This window comes from Neomonachus schauinslandi, chromosome 5 (assembly GCF_002201575.2).
Source record: "Neomonachus schauinslandi chromosome 5, ASM220157v2, whole genome shotgun sequence".
Lineage (NCBI taxonomy): Eukaryota > Metazoa > Chordata > Mammalia > Carnivora > Phocidae > Neomonachus > Neomonachus schauinslandi.
Window position 1 is genome coordinate 22,833,663 of NC_058407.1, and position 27,957 is coordinate 22,861,619.

At 35.5% G+C, this 27,957-nt stretch overlaps 1 protein-coding gene across 4 annotated transcripts; it reads right to left on the reverse strand.

Annotated features, from left to right (window-relative positions):
• Positions 1 to 27,928, reverse strand: TMPO (thymopoietin). 4 transcript variants are annotated; one of them, XM_021687339.2, is made up of 9 exons: positions 27,372 to 27,928; positions 20,504 to 20,630; positions 17,535 to 17,693; positions 11,899 to 11,996; positions 4,847 to 4,966; positions 4,652 to 4,747; positions 4,117 to 4,227; positions 2,998 to 3,086; positions 1 to 2,241 (listed from the first exon to the last, which is right to left on the reverse strand). In XM_021687339.2, exons 1-9 carry the CDS (start codon positions 27,648 to 27,650, stop codon positions 1,956 to 1,958), a joined length of 1,365 nt encoding a protein of 454 aa, XP_021543014.2. In that variant the 5' UTR covers positions 27,651 to 27,928; the 3' UTR covers positions 1 to 1,955. The 4 variants fall into 4 exon arrangements, with proteins under 4 accessions (XP_021543014.2, XP_044771287.1, XP_044771288.1 ...); XM_044915352.1 differs by lacking the exon at positions 4,847 to 4,966; XM_044915353.1 differs by lacking the exons at positions 4,117 to 4,227; positions 4,652 to 4,747; positions 4,847 to 4,966.
• Positions 27,929 to 27,957: the final 29 nt, after the last annotated feature.

The window sequence follows — 27,957 nt, forward strand, 5'->3', positions numbered from 1 at the left end:
TTAATTACATTTTTATTATTGAATTATATTGTAAAGTCTACATCTACAATTTAATCAGGAAGAAATGCTTTGCATTTACATCAAGGACACATTTATTCTAGTGGAATAAAACAAACACAGACAAAAGACCAAGTACACATTAAAAGAAAAAAAAAAAAACAAAAAAACTACATGTTTTACCTGGTCCTTCTTTTACTATTTTGGACCATACCTTTCTATTAGAAAAACTGATCTTACATACATATAAGTTCAATTTATTTTCCCATATTTTTAAACATTAAATGCAGCTTCTCACAATTTCTAATCAAAAAGAAAAGACTGAAAACTATATAGGAAGCAAAGTTTAGAAACAAGGAAAAAGTAGACTGCTATTACTGTACTGCAGAAAAGAGTAAAATGTGCCCCCTCTGTGGCTCATCTCAAAGAAACACTTTTACTCAGAGAGGCAAGCATTTCTGATCTAGGAGTAAGTTTCCCACTCCCCCATGGGACCAGACCTACAAAAGTTTCTGATCAATTGCAAAGTAAGTGAAAAAAGTCTACAAAATATTTCAAAGCTAAACATCAGAATACAGCTAATGAAATCAAAATTGTGTGCTGGTCTAAATATACATATTAAGCTTTTTGCTTTTTAAAAAGTATCTTTTTATTTCAGATGATATTTAAAATAACTTATATTTTTAGTGTGCTTTATGGTCAATGACTGTAAAGTTGAAATTCAAATGAATAAGTTTAAATTTGTTTTACTTGATTCTACTAAAATTTCAATTACCTACTACTTTACTTAACCAAGTTATACATGAGGTAAGTTTTAGCTAAAAAATAAGATAAATCAACCACAAAGATAAGTTACCCATTTCAAGAGTACAAAAATCATAATGCCCACTCCATATTCAGAGTTTATAAATTTATGTATTAACTACTTTGTATCTAAGAAAAGTTTACTATGTAATTTTAAAGTAAACACTTTTTGTACTTTTAAATCAAATTCTGTTGGAAAATGTAGGGAAAAAAAAAAACCTGGCAAATTTTGTTTTTGGTAACAGAAGACAATGCAAAAATGAATCCAAATGGAACCTCAGACCGGTGTTTAAAGTTTCTAACTTCTAAACAGACACACACTTATTTATCTAAAAAATATTTTGGTAGCAAATTGGATTGACAGAATAAATGTTTTGCTGTAAATAAAAAGTACAAGTTTCCAATTACAGCCTTATAGCTAGCTAAACAGTTTCTAAAAACATGTACAGCCAGCTAACAATTCTCTAAAACATGTATATGCTGCACTAAAGATCCCTGCTAAAATATCAACAGCATTTAAATGGGTCTTACTGAAGCAGGACATTCATGATACTAGAAATCTTTTAAAAAGTGAGTACAATAGGACTACAATAATATTACTATTAATAAAAGTTACAGAAGAGATTATTGCTGTATGTTCCTCCATAAAGACATCAAACCTGTGGCAGTTACAAAAAGTACAACCCAAGTCACCTTTTTCTTACCAAATTTCATGTTTCACATATCTCTAAAGTTTTTATACAGCAGAGAAGAATTCTTAAAATCTTTTCTGTAAGAATTCAAAGTATTTAATGTGTAGCTTCACATTATACTACCATGTTTTGCCCTTCTTGTTTCCCAAATACACAAAAACAATATACATTTTTCTCAAAAGTGAAATAAGATGTCCACATTAAAAAAATAAAGCCTACAAAAAAGTTCCAGAGCTAAAAAAGATTATTCATATGGCACGAAGTGATCTCCTACTAGTCCAAAGTCCAAAACATTTAAATGAAGTCCATTTATATATCCTTTTTGCTTTTCAATGGAATACTACATTTATTGAGGTGAAATCACATTATTTTTAGTTCTCGAGTCAACAAGTGTACACAAATGTTTATACAGTTATTAGAAAAAATAGGAGATCAAACCGAGTGTGCCAAAAGAGATATCATTCAGATGGATTTTTCAGAGTCATTAGAAAAAAATTGAGTGAACGGATTTCCTTGGTTGGTTTCCATAGCTTGATAGACCAAAAACAAAAAAATGGCCACAACAACAAACAGCAAAATTTTTATCCACGTGGGAATAGAGCGTCCCTTTTTTGTCTTTTCTGACTTGACATCTGCCAAGGGAACATACTTAGGAATATATTTAGATGAAAAAGATTCCTCCATCCTGAAATCACTGAGTTCTAATGGCCGGCCTGCAGCCCCTTTGATTGGTCTGCGGCAACTAGCACTGTTGGGAGTGAAAACAGGAAGAAAAAAATAAATTTAGATAAAAGTCATGATTTTGATATATAATATAAAATATAAAATGTCATTACCACTCTTAATTTCAAACACATTCCTTGAGATAATAGTAGAAAATTGTCACATGTAAATAGCCTATTTAAAATCTCTATGCATTTTTTCATTTAAAATGTTGGATGCTCATTCTATTAGAAAATAATATTCAGAACACTGATAAATATTCACTAAACTTGTCTTCTTTTCAGGGCCAGTATATTTAGGAGATAGAAGGAAAAAAATAAGGTAGTTTGGTTGTGATTCTTTCAGTCAGGAAACAATTCAGCTCTTACCTAAACAGTCTTTTCGATTAGAAAAGGGAAACCTTCAGGGAAAACAAGTATTTCCTTCTTACTATGTTTTTGTTTAGAGAAAAGAATTCGATGGTAAGCAAATTATTTATTATACTTCAGTTTATCAAAGTTAACTTTGAATCTGACTCAACTTTTAAGAATATGAACTAGTGACTTAGAAGAATTAAACTGCTCTCAAAAGAACAGTTTAATTCTGAGAACACAGGTACAATAACCGTGTGAAGAATTAAAAATTAAAATTCCTATATATGCATATTAAATAATCATGTTATACATCCTAAATATATACAACTTTTATGTGTCAATTACACCTTAATAAAAGTGAGAATAAGTAAATAAGTAAAAACACACTAGTAGAATACACTAATTCTTGTTTTAATGTATCTGAATACCTAATTCCTGTTGGTGTAGATGCTTCAAAAGGAAACATTTCCTTAAGAATATCCCTTTCTATTCTTCTTTCCTCTGTTTTTTCTCCCACCTAATAAGAAACAAACAACCACAAGTTAACATTTAGTATAAATGTGTAATTAAAACATAATTTATTTGTTTTATTTTTATTTTTTTTTTAAAAAAAGCTTTCAGAGAACAGAGTGCATTCAAGTCTGCCCCAGCTTTTACCACTGCCCTTCCTGAATTCATTACCTAAGTACCCATATACTTCCAAAGCTCTCTTCAAATTTCTTCAATATGGAGATATGTTAATATGGTAATGGGGGATTGCCACACATTCAAGCAAGTTAAAAAAAAAAAAAAAAAAACCCGCAAAACTAAAATTCAGCACAGCTAATATGGCAGCATTAAGTTTCCCCACTGGATTTTCCCATGCTTTTCATTAAGAGTACACTGTTTCTTCTGTTGAGAATTTTGTGGTAAAATAAATGATGAAATGTGGAAGAAATCAAATTAACATGGATCTTTAACACATTTTAGTGTATCTTTTAACTACAGAGTCAATTCAATCTTCCTAACTTAAAAAACCATAAAATGATTTTTTAAACAACCTGATTGTTTTGCTGTTTATTGTTATGCCCAGATCAAAACCATCTTTGGTGAAAATTCATTAAATGTATCATGCAGTTAGTATTTTAAAGCTTAATTATACAGGAGTTAATCAATTCAAGCATCACACAAAGTCCCATTAAAGTCCCATTATTTGACCTTTCGGTGAAAGACAGTATAGCCTTCCCAACAGCCCAGTAACACTTTCAACCCACATCAATAACAAAGAGAACATATTAGAAGCAGCATACAAATGAATACTCCCTTGAAAAGTGGAACTTAAGAGGCACACAGTAGCAAGCAGATAGTATTAGCATATCATACTGTATTACTTTCGATTGTCACTAATAAAAGTATGTCTTTAAAATTATACACACACACACACACACACACAAACACACCCCACCCAGTTAAGAAAGCTCTGCTCCCTCCCACTGCAAAAAACAAATATAAAAAATTTCCTCTTTAAAAGATCAATGATAGCATCGATCTAAATTTTATGCATTTACTTCAGCTCTTGTCAATGGTTTCTTTGGTGTTCTTCTGGGTATGTCTGAGAATTCAGTGATTGGCAGAATAGGAGCTGCATGCTTGAAATTTCCAGTCACCCTATTGACAACCTGCCAAGATTCAAATTATTCAGACTCAGAATTATCCAAACATAGCAAAGACATGTAAAAAGAAAAAAAGATACTCTATTTCTGTAATATTTGAAAACTTCCCTTAATAAAAATTTAGGCAAAAGAACCTAGAAATGAACATATTCAGTACTTCTCATGTGAAGCCTTAGCACTCTAAATATTTTAGCAAAAAAGTTTCCTTACAATACTTAGAGGTAGGATTCTTGTACAAATTTATATATATATATATAACTTGGCTATACTGAAAAATTCTAAAATTCAGAATTATATGGGGAAAATGAGTTTAAAATATAATTGTTTAAAACACAAGTTTGAGATTTGCCAAAATTTACCACCTCCCCAATTCTAATTAAAGGGTAATTTACAAAGAATACCACTTGCATAGTTTATGAAACATATTTACTAAGGTTTCGTTGCTTGAAGCCATTATAGTTTCAGCTATGGGAGTACTCTCTGAAATTATTGCACCATCTATACGAAAATGTTCTGAAGTTTCCACCTGTTAGTTTGAAAACAAAACAAAAACAATAAATATAAAATAATCACTAAAACCCTACCAATCTGAAAACCCAATTCTAAGCAATAAGCCTTGCATCACCCTTTTCCTTGGAGTTCTTCTTGACCCTCTTGTGGATTCCCTAGTTAATGCCTGCAGAGGTCCGCCTTTTGAAGATCCACTTGTCCATTCAGTCTCAGTTACTCCAGCTTGAGAATAGCTCTATTCAAGCATCGACACATTAAAAAAGTCATATTCTAATATCAAACACCTTAATGATGGCCATTAGCTAGCACACTGAGAAGTCATGAAAAATCTCCAAATGCTAGCATTTACAAACAATGCCATGCCCTCAAAGTATTTCTAAATGTATTGACTGAACCAATATGTAGTTATCGGAAAACACTTAAACTATGGTAAAATACACAGGAGCTCACAAATTGTAATAAAAGCAAGAAGAAAAAAAGCACATAATTTATCACCAGCTCCTTCTGTGACTTGCTGTTTGCTATTTGACTCTCGTATCACAACTGCATCTCTTTGGCTTTCTAAACAAAAAGCAGGCTGATCATGACTTATAAGAAAGTCATTTATTATAACAAGGCAGTTTCCTTTAAAAACAAAATAAAATTTTGTAATTGTTAGCACAAATTAAATGTTATCTTTTTCAAGTAGTTAGGATTATTTAAATAGCTTCAGTTTAAATTATAATCTACACGCAGCTATCTGAACTTAAAAGTTCCCAGGTGTCAAACCTTTTCTTAGAAACAGATATTAATATTGAGCAACAAAAACCTGGTGGTCACCTCTTTCACAAACTGGCAAGCCTATAACGTCAATGCCAAACCCAATGCTTACCCACTCCTCACTACAGAAAGATACCAATAGTGATGGGTCACTGGTATCTTCTAGTCTCAGATTTCTATCTCCCTGAAAAGGCAACTGATTTTTCCTCATTTAAAAAATAATTCAGTAGTCCTTACATAATAGTTTGAAAACAACTAGACTAGTACTTCTCAAACCACAATATGCGTATCAATCACCTGGAGCTTTTGTTAAAGTGCAGATTATGATTCAGCAGCTCTGGGGTAGGGCCTGAGATTCTGCATTCCAAGAAGCAAGTTATTCAACTTTGAAGCTACTATTACCAGATAAATTAACCAGAGAACATCCATCAGTGATTAGTATTATACTAGAGTGTGCTTATATTGTCACTTCTGCTTTCAAGCTAATAATTTATCTAAATAACTGTTGTTTTTATATTCAAGTGAGTGCCTATTAATTTTAAAGACCGATGTATTTTACTCTTATCCTGGGACAAGAGCGCTTATCCAGTAAGAATGTTTATTTCACTGGAAACATTACTACAAGAATCCCACAAGGTACAAACATAGTCTCATAACTAATTTCATATCTATCTATATTTGGGATTAACATTATAAGAGTTTCTCTTTAACTCGCAATTGGAAACTCTGGGTTCCTTTTCCTGCTGTCAGTTAGGAAATATTTGCTGAATGCAAATTTAAGGTCTGTCAAATCTGTTAAGTTACATACAAATATGATAAATGCTCATTAATAGTTAAATTCCTGATTATTTGAATAGAAAGGAACAATAGTTTTAACCTGAGGTTCTCAATCCTGGCAGCACAATATCAACTGGGGTGCTTCCGAGAAGTATCAAATGCTCCCAACCCTACCTTGGTCCAATTAAGTCAGACTCTCTTCTAGAAGGGCCTTGGGCATAGTTAATTTTTACAACTCCTGAGGGGATTCTAATGTGCAGCCAGCGTTGAGAACACATGGTTTAAGATATTGTAACTGAACTGTGATGCATCTCAAAGTCAAGTATTTTCTTATAATTACTTTCAATTCTGCTTCCTTTTTCATAGTCAATTGTTGCTCAGTGCCAGTAAATTAGAAGCAGTATTTTAAAAATATTCTGGTTTGACAGTCTATCTGGTATTATCAGTGTATACTAAGTATTTTAAAACTCTTCGAAGAATTAAAAACTTCATTTCTTTTTTTAAAAAAGATTTTATTTGAAAAAAAAAAAAAAAGATTTTATTTGAGAGAGAGAAAGTGTGCGCGGGCGTGCTTGCCCAAGTGGGGGGGAGGGGCAGAGGGAGAGGTAGATGCAGACTCCCCGCTGAGGAAGACCCTGGTATCATGACCTGAGCTGAAGACAGACACCCAACCAACTGAGCCACCCAGGTGCCCCTAAAACACTACATCTTTTTTTTTTTTTTAAGATTTTATTTGAGAGAACGACAACAAGAGATAGAGCACAAGTAGGGGGAGTGGCAGAGGGAGAGGAAGGGGGGAAGCAGGCTCCCCACTAAGCAGGGAGCCCAATGAGGGGCTTGATCCCAGGACCCTGGGATCATGACCTGACCTGAAGGCAGATGCTTAACTGCCTGAGCCACCTAGGCACCCCTATATTTCTTAAAAGGGCTAATAAAACTGATAAAATATAAAGACCAGATATTTTATCTTTGTCCATGAAGGTGGGGGTGAGGGGAAATATCGCTCTTCCTTATCTACCAAATTCCAGGATTTTCCATGTTATATTTTGAACTGAAATAATCTCATCAAAAATTTTACCAACATCTACTGAAACTATTATAGTTAATAAAAAAAAAAAACATGTTTACATTTCTTTTAGTCATTGTTGACATTAAGGTCAAGTTCCATTTAAAGATTCTTTTATTTTTTTCTATGGAAGGAAACACAAGAAACACATTGGTTGCCTGTGAGAACAGCTGGGAAGGGGCGGGAAAGAAACTTTTCACTATAAATCATTTATACTTCCTTTTGTCCAGGTTTATTAAATTCTTTGGTTGAGGACTGTCAACTAGTTTTATTAGTTCTTTCACTATTATTATCTAATTCAGAATTAATCACCTTCACAGAAAATTGACAACTCTTCACACACCAGAAAAGATATTCTGTAGTTTTTCTTTTTTTCTTTTTAAAGATTTTATTTATTTATTTGACAGAGAGAGAGAGAGCGAGAGCAGGAACACAAGCAGGGGGAGTGGGAGAGGGAGAAGCAGGCTTCCCACAGAGCAGGGAGCCCGATGTGGGACTCGATCCCAGGACCCTGGGATCATGACCTGAGCCGAAGGCAGACGCTTAACGACTGAGCCACCCAGGCGCCCTATTCTGTAGTTTTTCTACCAGAGTCCACTATAAACAAGTGAAAATTACTGATTGAAAAGAAATTCATTGCTATGTAAAATTAGTAGTTAATGTGATTGCTATATACTCTGTGTCCAAATACTAATTGCAGCGTCATCTACTTTCAACAAAGATGTTCTGCAACAACTCCTCTTAATTTATCAGGAAGCCAACAGGAGAAAGAAACAGAAACCTTCTCACATTGCCTTTCAATAAGCTATCAGGCAAAAAAGACAGTAGGCAGTTGAGGCACAAGAGAATGCAGGAGCTGGGCTATTAAAGGAGGCTATAGATCTCTCAGTAAAAATACAAGCTCTAAACAAAAAGTTTACATAAAACTAAGTTATAAAAAGAAATAGTATAATTAAAAGCCACTTTACTCCGAAGAACTATCAATTTAGTAATCTGGTTAACTCATATTAACTTTTTCAAAACAGTGTCCTATCTCATACATTGCTGGTGGGAATGCAAAATGCTTCAGCTCTTATGCAGGGGATTTGATAACATCTAGCAAAATTACCCAGTAATTTCAATTCTTGATTTCCCCAAGATAAATTGGCTAAAATATGAAATGATACATGTAAAAGGCTGTTCATCAGCTCATCTTTGCATTACCTAAACAGTATAACTGAAAATAATCCAAATATCCACCAAAGGAAAGTGGCTGAATAAAATACAGTATATCCATAAAATGCAATGACATGCAGTGGTACAGAGCAATGAGGAAGATGGCTATACTGTATTCTGATACGGAGTGACCTCCATGTTTAGATTACCAGAAACGTAGAAATGTGCAAGTTCACTGCCTTGTATGTAAAGGAAGGGAGCAAAAATAAGTGTATAAATCTATGTATTTACTTACTGTTTTCAAAAAGAAAATATTAACCCAAACTTAATAGAAACAGTTACCTATAAATGGAAGGAACAAAGATAAAAGCCAGATTTCAGACTCCATCTTATTTTGCCTAAACAAAACTATATACATATTCTCAATAATTAAAAAATAGTTAGGAAAGAAAAAAAATTCATTCAAGTAATTTTATGCACAGTATTTTGATTTTATGCTCAAAAGACAAGAAAAACTGCAAAAAAACCCCCAAAACTGCCATTTAGCAGCATTATGATCAGGAGTACTGTCATTATTTAGAAACATCTATATAGTGATAACTACATGTCACATTTTAAGAACCAAGATACTCAGCATAAAAGAGATATAGGTAGAACACCCAGAAGTTAGATAGTTTGCATTCATAATTTTGATGAACTCATGATTTATTTTCTCTTTCTAAAAAATAAGTACTCCTAGCTCTACCTAGTAAAAAGGCCTAGAAGCAATGACAACCCAGCAGAAATGAACAACCTAACACCCCAAATATTTTCAATGGAAAGGATTAGGGTTCTATAGAAAAATGGCTGATTTGGTAAAAGGCAGGCAATATACATGAGCCTGGGACATCTTACTGTGGCAGAAAACAAGAAACTATCAAAGACAAACAGGGTCAATAAAATGACACAGGAACCTGGCTAAAGATGGCACAATTTGAACAAGGAAAAAGAATGATGAGTGTAACTGATCATAAATGAAATGTATAAAAACCATTACCAGTTAAAAAAAATTTTATTGATCACCTTTCAAAACGACTAGGCTTTAATTTGAAAGCTGGCAAATTATGCTGGCTCTCCTGTGTGAATTTTATTTGAAGATAACTATGCAGATCATGAGGGAAAAGTTATTTAAAAAGAATTCCGGTTATAGATGTAATGGAGTAAGAGAATGAGAAAAATCACTACCTTACAACCGCAAACAAAATAGTGGATCTAGGCAATAATCATAAATGGCAGTCGTAACCATTAAATGAAAAGGGTGATGTGGAATTAGCATCATTTGCCTCCTGAGATGCAATATGAAAACCAGAACACCATTTATGAAGTATTCGTGTCAAAGAAACTGAACCTGAATCTAACCAATCCTCTAAATCTATGCTGTTCAATATGGTAACTATTAGCCACATGTGGCTATTTAAATTTAACATTAAAATTTTAGTTTCTCTACCACACAAACCACATTCCAAGTATTCAATAGCCACATGTGGCTAATGGCTATCACAATGGACAGGAGATATAAAAAACATTTCCATCATCACAGAAAGGTCTACTACCCAGTTCTACCACAGGTCTAACTCCAGTCTACAGAAAGCACAGAGTTACAGAATAAGATTAAATGACACTTGAAGAAGCAATGTGCCAAATCCAGAGTTTGGGAAATTCTGGAGAGCACTGACCTGGCTTCTTCACCAAATTAATGGAGGGGAAACTTACAGTGGAGATAGCTATAGGCTTATGAGATAAAAACAAAACAAAAAAAATACCAAACGGTATGTGTAGCTTGTTTGGATCCTGATTTGAGTAATTTCATCATAAAAGAGGTATTTCTGAAACTGGAGAAATTTAAACAGATTAGACATGAAAGAATTATTAATTTTATTAGGTGTGATAGTAGCACTGTTATTATGTACGTATATATGAAATAGCTCCTATCTTTTAGAGATATATACTGAAATACTGACACTTTAATGTGTGAAATGATGTCAGAGATTCGCTTTAAAATATTCCAGCAAAAAGCAAAATAACAAAACCAAAAGGAATTTAAAAAGCTGGAGGGTAGAGGTGAAGATGAAACAAAACTAGTAAAATGTTTAAAACTTGTGAGGCCCTGTGACTAAAGGGTCATCAAACTCTTCCCTCCGATTTTCTTGATGTTTTAAATTTTGTATAAGGCCATTGTCATCTCCTAAATCTACTATTTACCCTGTCCCTCAGTTTGGATTCCCCAACTCAATTAAACCATCTTTATTTAATACCATCCTTCATCCTGGCTCTTAACCCATTATCTGACCAGTCCAGCATTCCTGATGGCACTATACCATCCTGCCGTCATACTGTAGACTAAAATTCTCTCTACTTGTCTATTTCATTGTCCTTCACCAGATTTTCCTAGTTTCTCTTGCTCTATTATTTCCTTATTCTTCAGCATGACCCTGTAGTTCTCCCCTAGTAAGAGAGATAAAAGGGCAATAATATCTTTATTCCAGTATTTGGTTCTATATTAAACAAAATCTTTCACTGAGTGCTCTATACATTCTCCATAATCACCAAGTTCATTTCTAACAAATAATTCTGAAATTCAACTTATCAAGTACATCAAACCAAGGCAGACATGGCTTAAGAAATCAAGAACTTCTCTCAGGATGTGTGACTTTAAAATGACAAAGAGAAGATGGAAAAGATAAATAACCAACTAGACAAATCTTTCCAGCTAGACAAAATAAGGGTAAGGAAAATGACTCCAGGGATAGCTATCTTGTAAAGGTCAGCCAAATCAATGCTAGATTAGTCAATTATTTGTTCTCTGTAAATTAGTTCATTTATACCTGTGCTTATTAGTTCTCCCTTAGTTTCCTACATTTTCCTTTTGAAAAATTGTATACTGCCTCATCCACAATGAAAAAGATAAATTTTCACCTCAGATAAGTAAAGTGTGGTCTTAGGAACAGACTAACTTCGGAGTTGAGGGAAAAGTCACAGAAGACAAGCAAAAGTAAAAGCAAAGTTAGAAATCTAGACAAAGTTAATAAGTATAAAATCCTTCCCGTCCTTTAAAAAAAATTATGCTTAGGTAGGCATTTATTTCCATCTTTAAAAATATTTCCCTTAAAAGGCAGTATGACTGACTTTGAACCATGCTCTGCACAGAATCAAACACAAATGAGACATTTATTAAACACTTGCTTTTGCAGTAAGCACAGGCTACACTACTGACAAAAAACATGAAGTTTAGATTTCTAATGCCATTTAATGAACAATGGAATGAACACTTCATCGAGTACACTGGAATTTAACCAAAGGCTAGGACACAAGCAAATTAGTGTTGTCAGATTACTTACACCTGAACACAGTGATCATAGAACTAAAGATACCTGATTGTGTTCAACTCTTCTTTGCTTGAGTGTTACTGGAGTCTTTGCTCTGCCCTTTAGTGGTTCTCTCTTCTCAAGCTTGAGCTCTATTTTAGAGTCTGGAAATAACATTGGAGAAACATTACTCTCTGAAATACATAATGAACTATAATGTCATCCTAACATTACTCTGGAACCTTGGTTTTAGGCACATTCTTATGTAAAACAAGTTTGCCTATTGGTTATTACCTCAACAGACCATGACTGTTCAACTGCAATTTCTGTCTTTAAAAACTTTACTTTCCCATTCTTATTTTATTCCATTTTTGTTTATCTCCCCAACTCCTTCATCTGATCACCGCTTCTTCCTATTTATTCTTTCCTTTTTCTGGAACTAATAGCCTAAAACATAAAGTGAATTCAAACTGCCCATGGAGGCTTTTCACAAAAAACTACTTGGATGTGGGGAAAGGATATTAAAACACATAGTTGTTAATATTCTTTTGTCCATACAGTGCATTACTACTATATAAACAAAGGTCAGTCATTAAAATTTGAAATATGGAAGAAAGCTATAAGGAATTTTAAGACTGAAAACACCTGTATGGTATCAAGCCTCTAATAACAAGTGCAGTGATGTTACTACTTTAGTACAATTTAAAAGTCCTCACTTCTGGAAAAAAAAAATAAATAAAAGTCCTCACTTCTGTTTTAATGTGATTATAAAAAAACCTGGGTACAACTGAGGAGTTAAGGAAGAATCCTGTTCACAGAAAGTAACACTCACAGGTCACTTCTTGAGTTCCTGCTCTCCATAATAAAAATAACATTTCTTTAAAGAGAAGCTAGTTCATATATATTAATTAGCATATCACCATGATGTCAAACAACTCAAATGTATCTTTTTATAGTCTTCAATATTCCATTCTCCTGGTCTTGATTTTTATCACCATTTGAAGAGCCAGTTTTTTTAAATCTCTACACCCAACATGGGGCTTGAACTCATGACCCCAAGAGTCACATGCTCTACCGTCTGAGCCAGGCAGGTACCCCTGAAGAGCTAGATTTTTAAAGACTTATAAAAGTTTTAGTTAACTCCCACATTTTGTGGCCATTAATCATAGGATAGCAAAATTAATGTCTGTTGTGACTACTAAAACTTATTTATTACCACAAATTTAAGTTAGATTACCTTCCTACCAGAGATAGAAATGGAGTCAATTCTTAAAAAGCTTAGTTTTTCATGAACTTGATGCACTGGTGCTAAAAAGTAGTCAGGACAGTTAGGTTTTGCTAACTATCTAATCTAGTACTAGTCAGTCCAGAGTCTACTTGCAATTTTCCCCCAGTGATTTTTACCATGTTAGTTCAAATAGTTCAATTTTACTTAGGATTAAAGTATTAACTCCACCCCCACCTCCCCAAATGTCTATTAATGGATGGATATTGATATATATTAAGGGACAACCCTTAGCATTATAAACCTTATGTTTTATTAACTCAAAATCTAAGAATGAGAAATCACAAAGTAAAGAACCCAGTAGTAATTGAGCAGAAATTGATTAAACAGAGTATCTGGTTATAGATTAATTCCTCTCAAATTTAAATTCCAACAGCTAAAAACCTAGTCTTTAATAGAAGAAAAACCACACAACGATAAATAGAATATTTTCAACTATACCATTGGAATCTCAAGCAAGTTTCACTGAAGAAATGGAAAAGGGATGTTCATGCACAAATACCTAACTTGTTGCAACTCCAAGAATAAAACACACATACAACAGGTTTCTGGAGACCACACAAACTGTTCAAATTACAACTTTATTGAATTTGCAGAAGCATTCTACAGTAATACATTTTTAAAAAGTCACATAGCACTTAGTAGGTACATGTATACATGTACATTCCAGAAGACAAATAACAAATAAAATTACTCCCAGGAAGCTGCAAAGATGGACATGTATACGAAGAATATAATAATGGCCTGGAGGACCAAAGGGACTGTATTTTGCTGATACTTAATACTACTGTTTTCCATAAAAATACAAAGAAATTTGATTATTAAATGCCTCTACAGTTAGACTCATCTTACAATCATAGAAATGAAAACACAGAATAATATACTGCTTTATACAAAGGAATATAGTATGATTTCTTATGAATTTTTAAAAAACTAATAAATTTGCTTTTTAGAATTTAGGTTAAACCTAATCATCCATGAAGCACAACATAACTTCAAAGTATTAAAAAAAAAAAAGCCCCACTTTTCCAGTGTCTAGTTCATCTGACAAACTACAGTGATAATGAGAATGCGCTATTCCAGAATTATATGGTTTAGAGAAGTATTTTGTAAGGTGTGGTCCATGAACTGTTTGCTACCAGTCCTTGAAGAAATTAGACACTTGTATCAGAATGTAAACTGGCACATTGTTTTATCAATAAAATTTTGCCACAAAAATAAACACCGTCATTGATCTAAAAAGTGTCTTTAGATCCAAATTCTGGTGCATACTTATCCGTGGATCAGTAACTGTCTGTAGACTGGCACTTTGAATTTCATTGACCTAGAATATTACGAAGGAATACAGAAGTAAAAAACAAACAAAAGAAGAAAAAAAAATGTAGACAAGTTCCAGAAAGTGAAAAGATATTTAGTAATACTTAAATCAGTGAAGATTCCACTTACATTCTAGTTATTAGCATTTTCTTAGTTTTGGAGAATTGTAAAATCTTAATAGGAGAGAACGAACTGTATGAGGCAAAAATGTGACCTAGAAATCTTTAAATTGTATCAGGCTTTTTCTATCTGTGCAACTGAAAAAATAAAAAAAGGTAGTTCTATGTAAGCAAATACTTTCATATTGTAATTTGATAGGTAGAAGCTTGACTTTGAAAACAGTCCAACCTGAAGACTAAATAAAAAGATCTTCAAAGAAAATTTTGGCATAAAAGCACTTGAAATTCTTAGGGAAGCTGCTAAGTTCCCCATATCAAAGATCAAATAGGTATCTTTATTCTTAACTTTATTAGCGTTTATTTCCACGCTTTTTAGTTACTTTGTATACTTCTCCTCCAAATAATGTTCCACCTTTAAAGGGAGTAACCACCAGCTTATTCTTTGAAGCTGGATTAATTTTACAATCCTTCAGCCAGAGATAGCGGCGACCTAAAGTGGAAGATCCCATGCTATGCGCAGCCATCTTTACTTCATCAAATGCAGCTTCACAAAGAAATGAGGCTGCATCGTACGTTTTGCTCAGAATCCCAAGTGCCTGGTGCATATGACTAGGATCTGAGCTAAGAATTTGTGCAGCCTGACTAATGTCTGCCTGCAGAGCCCTAACTACAAAGGCAGTATGAGTTGCAATCTGCAATGCTGATGCTGCAGCTTCGTATGTTCTACAAAGTACTAAGTCTAACTGTTTATCACAGGACTCCGTGGAAGCTGCCTGAATACCTACTGGTGGAGTGGCTTCAGAAATAAAGCCCAGTATTTCATCATCTACTTTTGGAACTGATAATATCTGCGTTGCCTCTCTGGAGGAAAGTGGATACTTGTATGCCAATGAAGGCAGTTGCCTGTCAATTTGCTGCCACTCCTCTTCAATTAACTTTAAAATAGATTCATGGAAGGGAAAAGATAGTTCTGGGACATCTATTTTCTCATGTTGTGATGGGTTAGACATTTCTATGCCTAAGGTAGTGAGTGAGTGAGAGACAACAGTTTTGGCAAAAGATGACATCCGTTCAGATCCAGGTGTATTTTGAAATGTCACAAAGGAACCTGAATCCTTTTCCTCTACTGACTTTTCACTGAGCCTAGGGAATTTTCGTGGAGGAGACAGGGATTCAGTGTCTTGATAATCAGATCGATCAATTCTCTTCCATCTGTTTTCTACATCCAGTGGGGGTGTAGAGTTTGAAGTCCCAGGCAAACTACCTACCCCACCCTGGACCAACAAAGAATTGACATAATCTCTGATTGCCTGAGCAAGTGGTGGAGAAATTACTTGTGATCTCTCAGACTCTTCTAGTGCTTTCCTTTCACTGGAGAGAACTGACTGATCTGAAACACGGGACCTCTCAGTACACAATGGTTGAATTCCACTTTTCTCTCCACGATAAATATTTTCTACTATATCTTTATAGCAAGTAGTGGTGGTTTCTTTAATCAGTGAAGGAGAAGCTGCAGCAGAGACCAACATGGCAGCGAGTTCATGCTGAGAAGATGCCGAAGAACTTTTCTCTACACATCTATCATGGCTAGACTTGGAGGAAGTAAACAAATTCCCTCCAGAGGCTAACTTCTGCAACTGTTCCCTGCCAGGCAAGGTTGTGGCAATAAGAGGTTCCCTAGGTGGGTCTCCCTTAGAAGTATGAACTTTCTTAGCTGCCTGTAGTTCAGTCCTGCCCAAAGGAGGACGGGTGGAGATTTCAGGAAAAGAAATACCCTGAAAAAATCCACCAGAGGGAGTAGTTGGAAGTTCAGAAAAAGGAACAAAATCCCTAGTGGACTTCACTTTCTTGTGTTCTTTCTTCTTTCCTGTAGAGGCAAAAGAGGCAGGAAGTTTAAGCATTACTTGTGTTTAAGTTGATTTTATTCTTTGCCTCCTTGCTAACATAGTGCTGTTGAAGGAAAAGACTATATTTCATATTCTGAACAACCAATTCGACACACTGTGCCCTGGCAGGCAGTGCTTATGAAGATATAAGCAATCTGGGTCAAATTAAATAATCATGAAACTGACAAACAAGTCATATGAATTAAAACTTTATAAATATCAAGTTGTTCTTATTATAGAAAGGTCATTAATTTCATGTACTAGTTTCAAAAACTACTTAAATATTATGGTCAAATTTTCTTAAAATAGTCTACTAAAAATATGTCAAAATATTTGCTTCATAGCTGCCTTGAAATCACATTACCTAGCAAAAACTATAAATTTAAATAGCAATAGAAAACAGAGAATATATGCCATATTATAAATACTACCACTACATATTAATTATAATAAACTGGACACATGTAATCTATCAGTAGGATAAGGTCTCAAAAGGATAACAGAATAAAGAAAAGCAAGTGATAAGATTTGGCATGATATTTATACAGTTTTTTTAAAGTTCAAAATAATGTTATGTTTTAGATGCATATGAAAAAGTATTTAGAGGCGCCTGGGTGGCTCAGTCAGTTAAGTGTCCGACTCTTTATCTCAGCTCAGGTGTTGATCTCAGGGTCATGAATTCAAGCCCACAAAAAAAAAAAGTATTTAAAAAGGATTGGAAAGATCAGCACCAAATTAAGGATGGTGGTTGCTTCTGTGTTAATAATACTTGGAAAGGGTAAGTGGGGAAACTTCATGTTTATTTTTAATACTTTATTCTTTTAGAAAAATGAAATTTGAAGCAAAAAAGATAAAGGTACCTGGCAATTTTAGGTGACAAAAAAAAAAAAAAATCAGACACTTGTACATTTCTGTTTCTTAGAATTCTCAAGAAAAGGTATTTAAATCAAATTACTTGGAGGATTACTGATGATATGAACAAAAATTACATATAACTTGGTAATACTTAAAGTTTTATCTTCTTCATGGTTACTGTATCTTATGAGTCTGAAAAAAAAATTACATATATTTGACTAACATCATTTGAAATTTTACCTTCTTCGTTGTCACTGTATCTGTCAGAGTCATTACTTCCATTCTGTCTTGTATTTTCTGCTGATGAAGAAATTGTTGGCAGAGGAGTAGATGATCTTGATTCTGTTCCCTGTTCCCTCAGTTTCAACAGTTTTTTCTCATACAGCTTCCTGGTTGTTCCTGTATTAAGGCAGAACTTGCTTTAGCATTTGTATTGTCTTATTTAAGATCCTGCTCATTGTCTTTAGCAACATTAAAATGTTACTCTTTCCTCTTCTACATTTAAGTGCTTTAAAAACTATATAAAAGATTCTTTTCTAAAACAGGTGTTTTTCTGAGATTTAAATACATGATTACAACAATGTTTCTTTTAGTAACCTGGAATACATAGATTGATATGAATCTTACTACAGATCAAGCTACTAAAGAGCCATGTATGACCAAGTATTTTTGACTGAAAAGTCTTGGACTTTGTATATTTTTTCCCAGTACTATGTAATAGTATTTCCCTTGTAGAAAAAGTCATTTTTATAAACAGACTGTATTCCTCTGAATACTATGATTAAAACCCCACAACTCTCAGAGTTTAATATGCCTAAAAAGAGCCACTCAGTTATGGGAAAAGGAAAGTCATATAAATCATTTTTTCAGTTGATTTTCATATAACATTGTATAAATTTTGGGGGCACCTGGGTGGCTCAGTGGGTTAGATGTCTGCCTCTGGCTTGGGTCATGATCCTGGGGTCCTGGGGTTGAGCCCCACATCAGGCTCCCTGCTCAGTGGAGAGCCTGCTTCTCCCTCTCCCTGTACTACCCGCTCGTGCTCTCTCTCAAATAAATAAATACAGTCTTAAAAAAGAAAATCTGTATAAATTTAAGGTGTTAAATCACATTTAGATAAAACTACTTTGTGATTAAAATGACCTTTTATGGAAAATGTGTGCCACAAGCAGAAATTACATACCAATTAGATAACAAAGTAAAATGGATTATAAACACATTTTTAACACATTTCAGCATGAATGACAATTTAAAGCCAAAAGTAGCTTTTATTTTCGGGGTGGCTGGGTGGCTCAGCTGGTTAAGTGTCTGCCTTCGGCTCAGGTCATGATCCCAGGGTCCTGGGATCGAGCCCCATATCAGGCTCTCTGCTCGGCGGGAGGCCTGCTTCTCCCTCTCCCACTCCCCCTGCTTGTGTTCCCTCTGTCACTCGCTCTGTGTCAAACAAATAAATACATTCTTAAAAAAAAAAACAAAACCCAGGGGCGCCTGGGTGGCTCAGTCGTTAAGCGTCTGCCTTCGGCTCGGGTCATGATCCCAGGGTCCTGGGATCGAGCCCCACTTCTGGCTCCCTGCTCTGCAGGAAGCCTGCTTCTCCCTCTCCCACTCCCCCTGCTTGTGTTCCCTCTCTCGCTGTGTCTCTCTGTCAAATAAATAAATAAAATCTTAAAAAAAAAAAAACAAAACCCAAAAACCCCACCAAAAATAGCTTTTATTTTCTATTTTAGACTAGCTGTATATCTCCCTGGTTTCTATAAGATGAATAAAATGATAATAAATATACATTTTTTAGAAACAACACATCTCAAAATGTTATATAAGTAGTTGTAAGATGAACAGCTAGGGAGGGGGAAATGGAAGATGTTGCTCAAAGGGTACAAAATTTCTGTAAGATGAGTAAGTTCTGGAAATCTAACATATATAATGGCCTATAGTTAATATACTTGAAATCTGCAAAAGTAGACCTTAAGTGCTCTCTCATCACACATTCATACACAAAATAAAACTGTGAAGTGATGGATATATTAATTGGCTTGATCACGGTGATCATGTCACAATATATAATACAAAAATATCAAGTTATACACACTAAATATATATAACTTGTCAATTATACCTCAAAAAAGCTGGGAAAAAATGAACCGCTGGTATGCTAACATGTAACTTGATATATATTGATATATAATATACATTTTTGCAGCATCTCCCTTTTGGAATTTTAAATGAAAAATTAAAAAGGGTATCAAATGTGTGTTGGTAATTATATTCATAGGCTTATTACCAGCTATTTGGAAGTAGTGTGCTAAATAAAATGAAAGACAACATTCTAAATTTTTGTTTGCAACTTCACCTATAGGAAAAAAAGAAATCCCAAATCTCCAGGGTTCAAATTTTTAAAAATTTTATTTTATTTAAATTCAATCAATTAACATATAGTGTATTATTAGTTTCAGAGGTAGAGTTAACAGTGATTCATCAGTTGCGTATAACACCCAGTGCTCATTATATTACGTGCCCTCCTTAATGCCCCTCACCCAGTTACCCCATCCCCCCACCCCCCTCTCTTCCAGCAACCCTCAGTTTGTTTCCTATGGTTAAGTCTCTTATGATTTGCCCAGTGTTCAAAATTTTACATAACTTAGAAGACCAAAACAGACGTTTCTCATCTTGAGGTTACTTGTCAAGACCCTCCAAAATTAAGGCAAAAATCACCGACAGTAACCAAATGATGGAAATCCAGTGTATTTAGTACCAAGTTTTCTTCTTTTAGTTTATTAAGGGATCATTCTTGATTTCCAATCAAAACAAGACTTTAAAAACAGTACTTTTACTGATAACTAAAAATGGGTACTATGCTATGAACTGATTAACTTGAGTTATATTAATAAGTCTGTCACCAATTTACTGACTTGGATGAATTTGGCCAACTATGTCACCTCAGATTTTCCTCAATTGTCATGTAAGATCCCTATGTCTCACCAGGTAGTTGTGACATGAGCACCATATGAAACAATTTCAACAACAGAGATAATCTTGGAGATTATCTAAATTCATTTCTCTCATTTTCCTCATTTATAGTTAAGGAAACTGTGTCCGGGTCATATAAATAATTAATGATACACTGTTCCTTAGAACCCAAACTCTAACTGCTAGACAAGACAAGAAAACAATGTGGGGCACTCACAGAAAAGGAAATTTTACCAACTTACCCACAATAGGACCAGGATTCACTCCGTATTTCACAAGCTGATCCAGAAGATCTTCATTAGTGAGCTCTGTTACATCTAGATCATCTTTATCTTCTAGTCTGGGTTTATCAGTTTTCTTTGTGGCTTTCTGTTAACAAAGTCCAGTTATTATTTCCAGTTAAAAAATGTTGACCTACTATATAACACTGTATACAATAAACATGCAAACTCACCCTCCGTCGATTTACAGCTTTATTAGGCCTTAGCAATTTAATTAAAAGCAACTCATTATTTGAAGATATTATAACAAGTAACTCATATTTTAAAGATATTACCATTAAAATGGTCAGTTTTGGCTAGCCTATCTCAAGAAGAGGTGATGGCATAAAAAACTCAAGAGAAAACAGAGTGGGATTAAACATTTTCACCCAGACATTCGGGTGAAATACGATTTACTACTGACCTCTTTTAAAAATCCTTAAAAGTTTATTCTATGAAAGTTTAAGACTATACCATAAAGATATTAGTTATATTTAAAAATGACTTCCTTAAACAAGCATATCAGAATTTAAGAAGCCCAAATGAATACAGTGACTTTAGTGGCCAGTTTTTGACCCATGAAAGAAGTCAAACTTTATGGCTATCACCTCTTGACACAGCTTTGTCACCACACTTAGTTCTATGTGGCCGTTTTCTTAGGAAAAGTGAAAGAACATGGCACAAGCTTTGAGAGAAATTTCAAAGGAATTTTTTAAAAAATAACTTAAGCAATGGCAGTATTTACTTGAAAAACTATCTAAACTATATAAACTTCCAAGGCTAAGCAAGAGAAGAGAGCAGAAGTATGGGTACTTTCTAGGGATGTGGCAGATAGCCTTACAAAATGCCTCTGTAACCCCAGAAAGCATCAGAGAACTGAACAAAAAAATGGCTGTTTAAATAATGGCCACAAATATCAAAGTCAATTTAGGCCCAAATTACTATTTAAGACAAGTGAGTCAATACTGAATCCTAGAAATATCTTATGCAAAATGGTGAAAACCATAATTGTATGGACTGCTTACTTTCAATGATTCTGAGGGGGGGAAAAGAAATATCAGACATGATTTGGCCATGTGTTAGAATTTCTATTTTTTAGCCAAATAAAAATTTGAAATATTTTATATAAAGCAAGATTATGAGAAATTGTTTTTTAAAGATAACTGCTAATAAGAACAATGACATCAATTCAAGAGAAATCTTTAATATAACTAAAAAATGGAAATGGAAGTTAGTGAGGGTACTTTCAGAAGGCTTTGATACACATATTGCACTGAAAAAGGATCAGGCTCAAATCTTTAAGCAACTTACACAGTAATGTCAAAATAGTTACCAAGAGTCTAAGAGTTCTATATAGCATAGCCTTGAATTCTTTAGAGAAAAAACTTCTTTTTTCATCAAACAGACCAAATCCTGTGTTAATGACCTAATTGAATTTTCCAAAAGGTTGGGAAGAAAAACTCCCCTGTGTAACATAAATACTTTAAATAAAAGAAAATCAATCAAGTACAGATTACTGGTAGATAATCCCTCCCACCCTAAGAATTTTCAAATCTTATTATCAAGAAAACATCCAATTTTAATTTCTTACAACAGCCTGAGGTTTTCAAGAAATCTCTTTCTTTGGCACTCACCACATTCCACCTATTTGTAAACATACTTTTTCTTCTCCAGATGGTGAATTCCTTGAGCAACCGTCCCTAAGTCTGGTTATCAGAACTTCAAAACTTTTGGAAAAGTTAACCCCTATTTTAAAAAGTCTTACCCCAGTCTGAGTCCTAATCTTGGGCCTGAGAATCTGTATTTTTTTTTTTTTAAGATTTTATTTATTTACTTGAGAGAGAGAGTGAGAGAGAGAGAGAGAGCACAAGAGGGGGGAGTGGGAGAGGGAGAACCAGACTCCCTGCCGAGCAGGGAGCCCGATGCGGGACTCGATCCCGGGACTCCAGGATCATGACCTGAGCCGAAGGCAGTCGCTTAACCAACTGAGCCACCCAGGCGCCCGAGAATCTGTATTTTAACGTGTATCTCAGGTGTTTTGGATGCAGCATTTAAGATAGTAGCAGAAAGAGGCACTGTCATATTCATATTGTATCCCAAGCATCTAAAATTTAAAAAAGACTGCCTGACACAAGAGTAGGTATCTGACAGATGTTTTGTTGAGTGGATGAATGAAAGTGCCATCTAGGGAGGAAGAAATAAGTCATTAATTTTTAAAAACCCATTTCTTATTAAGAAATAACAAAAGGCTTGGGGTGCCTGGGTGGCTCAGTGGGTTAAGCGTCTGTCTGACTCTTGATTTCGGCTCAGGTCATGATCTCAAGGGTTATGGGATGGAGCCCAGCATCAGCTCCATGTTCAGTAGATTGTCTGCTTCAGATGCTCTCCCTCTGCCCATCCCTGCTCTCTCTCTCAAATAAATAAATAATAATATTAAAAAAAAGAAATAACAAAGGCTTATCAAATCAAAGAGGAACCCAACAGTCTTATATTTTCTTAAAACTTAATGAAAGATTACAGCTGTACAGAGAAATCTAAGAGGCCAATAAACTAGCTTAAGTCAAATAAAGCAGAAATTCATAACAAGTTACCTGATTTTTATCTTTAATTTGCAGGGAGAAAAGTTCCAGAAATGTAATGCTATTTTTATGAAATATTAAATTTAACAGGAATATTAAGTGGGAGACAGATAGTGTCTTACCATAATTATCAAGCCAGCAGTTTCAATCAGGAAGAAGGAACCATTACTTGTACTGATTTCTGCATCCAGAGTTTCATTCCTCTGAGTAAATCAAAGGATCTTAGTTTCATTCGGTCAAAAAATACCAGGTACCTACTATGTGCCAGGCACTGTTCGCTCTCCAGTTTCTTCCCAACTACCAGATGATCTCTAATGTCTTTTTCAACTTTAAAATCCAACAGTTCTTTGATAATATCACCTAAGCTACTATTATTTATTTTATTACTTTTTAAAACTTTAAGTAGGTTCCACGACCAATGACCAACGTAGGGCTTAAACTCACAACCCTGAGATTTGAGTTGCATGCTCTACTGACTGAGCCAGCCAGGCGCCCCAGCTACTCTTATTTTTAAATTTCCACCACTAGTAGCAAGATGAAGTACAACAATAATTAATATAAAATAGATTCTACTGAGCACTTAGTATATATCAAGTTGTGTTCTGGATAACTTCCTACATGTATTAACCAAGAGAATCCTAAAAATCCTATGAGAGAGATACTAACAACCCTATTTTAGGAGAGGAAACTGAAGACCAAAGTTGCACAGCTAACTCCAGCAATACAGTAACATTTGAACAGACTTTATGCCTGTATCACTTTCAAAACTTACCTCATCCAATTCTGAAAAAAATATTATGGTAACATTGTATTGCTCTGGAGCTAAATAAACAAAAAAAAAATTCAGAAATCACATGTTGTAATAGGTATCAACTGCTGAGCACTAGACACCTTAACAAATGCAACCTTTAATAATCCTCAATTAAGTAGTTACTAGATTATTCTTATTTTCCAGATGAAAACTGAGCATCTGACAGACAATGTTCATTGTTCAAAGTCATCCGAATAAACGAATAAGCGGCAGGTTTGGAATTTTAATCCCTACTGTAGAACACTCTGATTCAAAAGTCTCTACACTTAACACCTTACTGTAGAGTATGGCAGTCAATTTATGATTTAATTAACTCACCATCGCTAACACACTTTTTACTGTTCTGTTCCATGTCTTTAAATATTTGCTGTTAAAAATTCATGATCCACTCGATCAGACCATTCAAGAATGGTATGCTCCATTGGATTCCAAATAGCTGTACCTGCGCTTTGTACCTTGGAATGATTAGGCAGATTGCCAACTTTGTGATTGTTTATTTTTGTGTCAACAATCTAGGTAATTTCAACACCTAAAACACTGGTGTTATCAAGATGCATTAAATAAAAGCTTAGAAACAAGAAAACTGAAAACCAAAACCAAATTTTGAACATGCAAGTATTTTTGTCATATCACACCAAAAGAATCTAAGAGACCGTGGCCATGGCTAAATGGAAAGTTTCTCCTTTAATTAAAAATACTCCTCATAGGGCGCCTGGGTGGCTCAGTTGGTTAGGCAACTGCCTTCGGCTGGGGTCATGATCCTGGAGTCCTGGGATCGAGTCCTGCATCGGGCTCCCTGCTCAGCGAGGAGCCTGCTTCTCCCTCTGACCCTCCCCCCTCTCATGTACTCTCTCTCATTCTCGCTCTCTCAAATAAATAAATAAATCTTAAAAAAAAAAAATACTCCTCATAAACTCATGTTTAAATAGAAGGTATATGCTCTGTCCTTGGCCAATCCACAGTAATGTTTGTTTTAAAATGCTAAAAACACAAACTTAAAAAAATCTGCCTTATCTACAACTCTCAAACATAATTTGACTTTCTGCTAGATTATATTCTTTAAGAAATGTGACATTATTTTACATATGGTGCTAACAATGGCCACAATATAAAATACTGTACACATAAGAGTAATGTGCCATGGAGAATAATTTTATCGATTATTATAAATGCCCTAAGGCTCTTTTCCTGTAAATTCAAGATTATTTTTCCTATGCCTGACAAATCTATCATATTCCTAAATTCAATTATAAGTCACTTTTACTTAATGTGCTTTAAAACAGAAAATGATGCTACCGTGCCCAACTACCACTATTAATTTTTTCAAATTGTTGACACCATTGAGCCTGGCATTTGAGTTTTAAAAATTCAAGGCAGGTAAGACTTGAATCTATGGCTATCAAATAGTTTTTCTTAATATGGACTAAAACATTAAATGAGATATAAAGGGCTTAACATGCCACTAGACATTGTAGATTCTCTTAAAATATTAATTCCTTTCACCCAAACTTATTTGCGTGGTGCTGATCAACTTTGATAACATGGGAAATTTGATATGAAATGTGTAATAAACACGGTCAATTAACATACAAAAAAATCCAACAAATTATATAATTATGGTATTGGACAGGGTCTGCAGAAATCAATCTCCAGTAGTTACCAGCACTTGGTAGAATTCAAAAATGTTGGATAACTGAACTGAAATTTTTACACCTCCAAGAACACAGAGTAGATTGTGACATACTTTTTTTTTTAAATTGAAGTATAGTTAACATACAATGTTATATTAGTTGGGACATAGTCTTTAAAAAATTTCCTGAAGGAAAAACATCAAAACCAAGGTGGATGTTTCTGTTGAAAACGAATCATAAAAATAAGTAAGAATGACCAATCCTATTATAAACACAACCAAGTAGTTCCATGGCTCAAGAATAATACATTTACACAGAAGACAATACAGGGTTCTACAGAAGACTCTCTTTTTTTAAGTGTGCTGATTTAAATGGAAAAGATTTCATTCCCACCAAAAATCTTTACTAAAATAGTTTGAGTATTTTTTCCATAGGGGTTGGGAAAAAGCAGATAACGGATGCTTTACTTTCTCTTTAAGAAATCTCTTAAACTTCTCTTTATTATGGAGAAGTAAATTGGCTTTCTTCAAATCCACAAAGACATCAGAAGCAATAAAGTGCAGTTGGTATTTAACACACAAATATTTGACACTCCTATTTGCCAAGCACTGACTTAAGACATTAAGATTCTGAATTTCTCTAAAGCTCAGGCTAAGATTTTCAGTTAAATCTACATTACATCTTTCTTTCATTTCCACCTGGTAGTCTAGAAAAACACATCAGATAGATTTCTTAAAAACTGACAACACAACTTTGAAAGACGCAGTACTTTTGAGTTACCAAAACTCAACAACTCTAAACTCCATGAAGTCTTACAAAGCAACGTATATTACATCCAATCACTAGTTTTAACTACAGTCTGTCATGATTTGAAATCTGAGTAGGCAGTTCACGCCAACAAAACAGCATATAAAAACCCACAGAACAAAAACTATTCTCAAACAGAATACGCATCTGGTAGAACCAATCTGAGATTTAACTAGGATTAGATATTCCAAATTGCAATCATTGATACGTCAGAATGTCAAGAAATGAGTTCCGAAATCTTTCCTTTTCTTATGCAAAATTTACCAAAAAGGAAAAAAAAAAAATACAAAAACCCAAGCCCTCAGTAACTACAATTTCCAAACATTTGAGCGTATAGGATAACCGCTTAAAGATGTTATTTTTAAGGGCTCACTTTAAATTAGAACACTGCCCCGCCAAAAGATGGCTTGTTGCTGGAAAACTTAAACAAGAAAAACAAACGGTTCAAAAAGCCCTCCATATGCAAAACCATAAAAAGGCGGGAACTTCTTTATTTCAAATTTTGGTTAGAAATTAGTATGTCACAAATTGCCCTCCAGGGAGCGCTCTGAGACTCGATTACTAGTCATTTCAGTTAATAAAGCGGGAAAACGCTCAAACGTAACCTACTGCAGTTTCAGGCTGACCCTCCTCAAAAGGCTTTCCGAATCGGGCACGGAAGTCCCCGTCGAAATACCCACTCCCGACGGTCAAGGAACACCGAGCTATCCGCGAGCCACAGAGGAGCAAACGCCAACTTCACACCTTCCAGACACACAACCGCTAGTCCGCGGCCCTAACTTCGCGACTCTCCCCTCCAGCGGCCTCCCTTTCCGGAGCCTGCAAGCCCCGCGGCGAAGGAGCCGAATCCTGCGTCCGCAGACCCACAGGCCAGCCTCCCGGTCCCGCGCGGGGACAGCCCGGCTGCCGAGGAGGCCCGAGGGGGCGCCAAGGAGGAAGGGCTGCGAGCGCGCGCGGGGCGGGGGAGTAGGGGCGACAACCGCCAACCGCCCGCCTTTGTGGTCCCGGCCGGGCGTCCTTACCCTGCCGACTGCGGCCCGGCTGCGGCCTGAGACGGCGGCCCCGGAGCCGAGGACCGGGGTGGGCTCGCGCTCCTCGTCGCTGGAGAAGTCCGGGGGCCCCTTGCTGTTGGCGCCGGCGGCGAGCGGCGGCCGGTTGCGAGCCGTGAGGTGCTGCAGGTAGAGCTGCACGTATACGTCTTTGCGCTGCTCCCCGATCGGGAGCGTCACATTGTTGGCGACCAACTCACTCTTCAACTTCTCCTTCGTCAGGACCGAGGGGTCTTCCAGGAACTCCGGCATCTCCGCGGCGAATCCCCTTCCCCGCAGACCTCACACCCGCAGCTCACGCCGGCGCGCTCGCTCTTTGCCCGGGGGGTGGGGGGGCTACCGCGCTGCCGCCTTCGAGCCTCACGGCTCCCGTCCGGGAGGAATGCCGCGGAGCAAAGCAAAAACTCGCACACACAAAGCAAAGCAAAAGCCGGACACAAAAGCCCCCCCAAGCACAAGTGCAGACCAAGTGCGGCCAAAATAGGAGCCTCCACCAACCCCAGCCCACACACTACACAAGCAAGGAGAGAACAGCCTGTTTCGCCCATGCCCCAAGAAC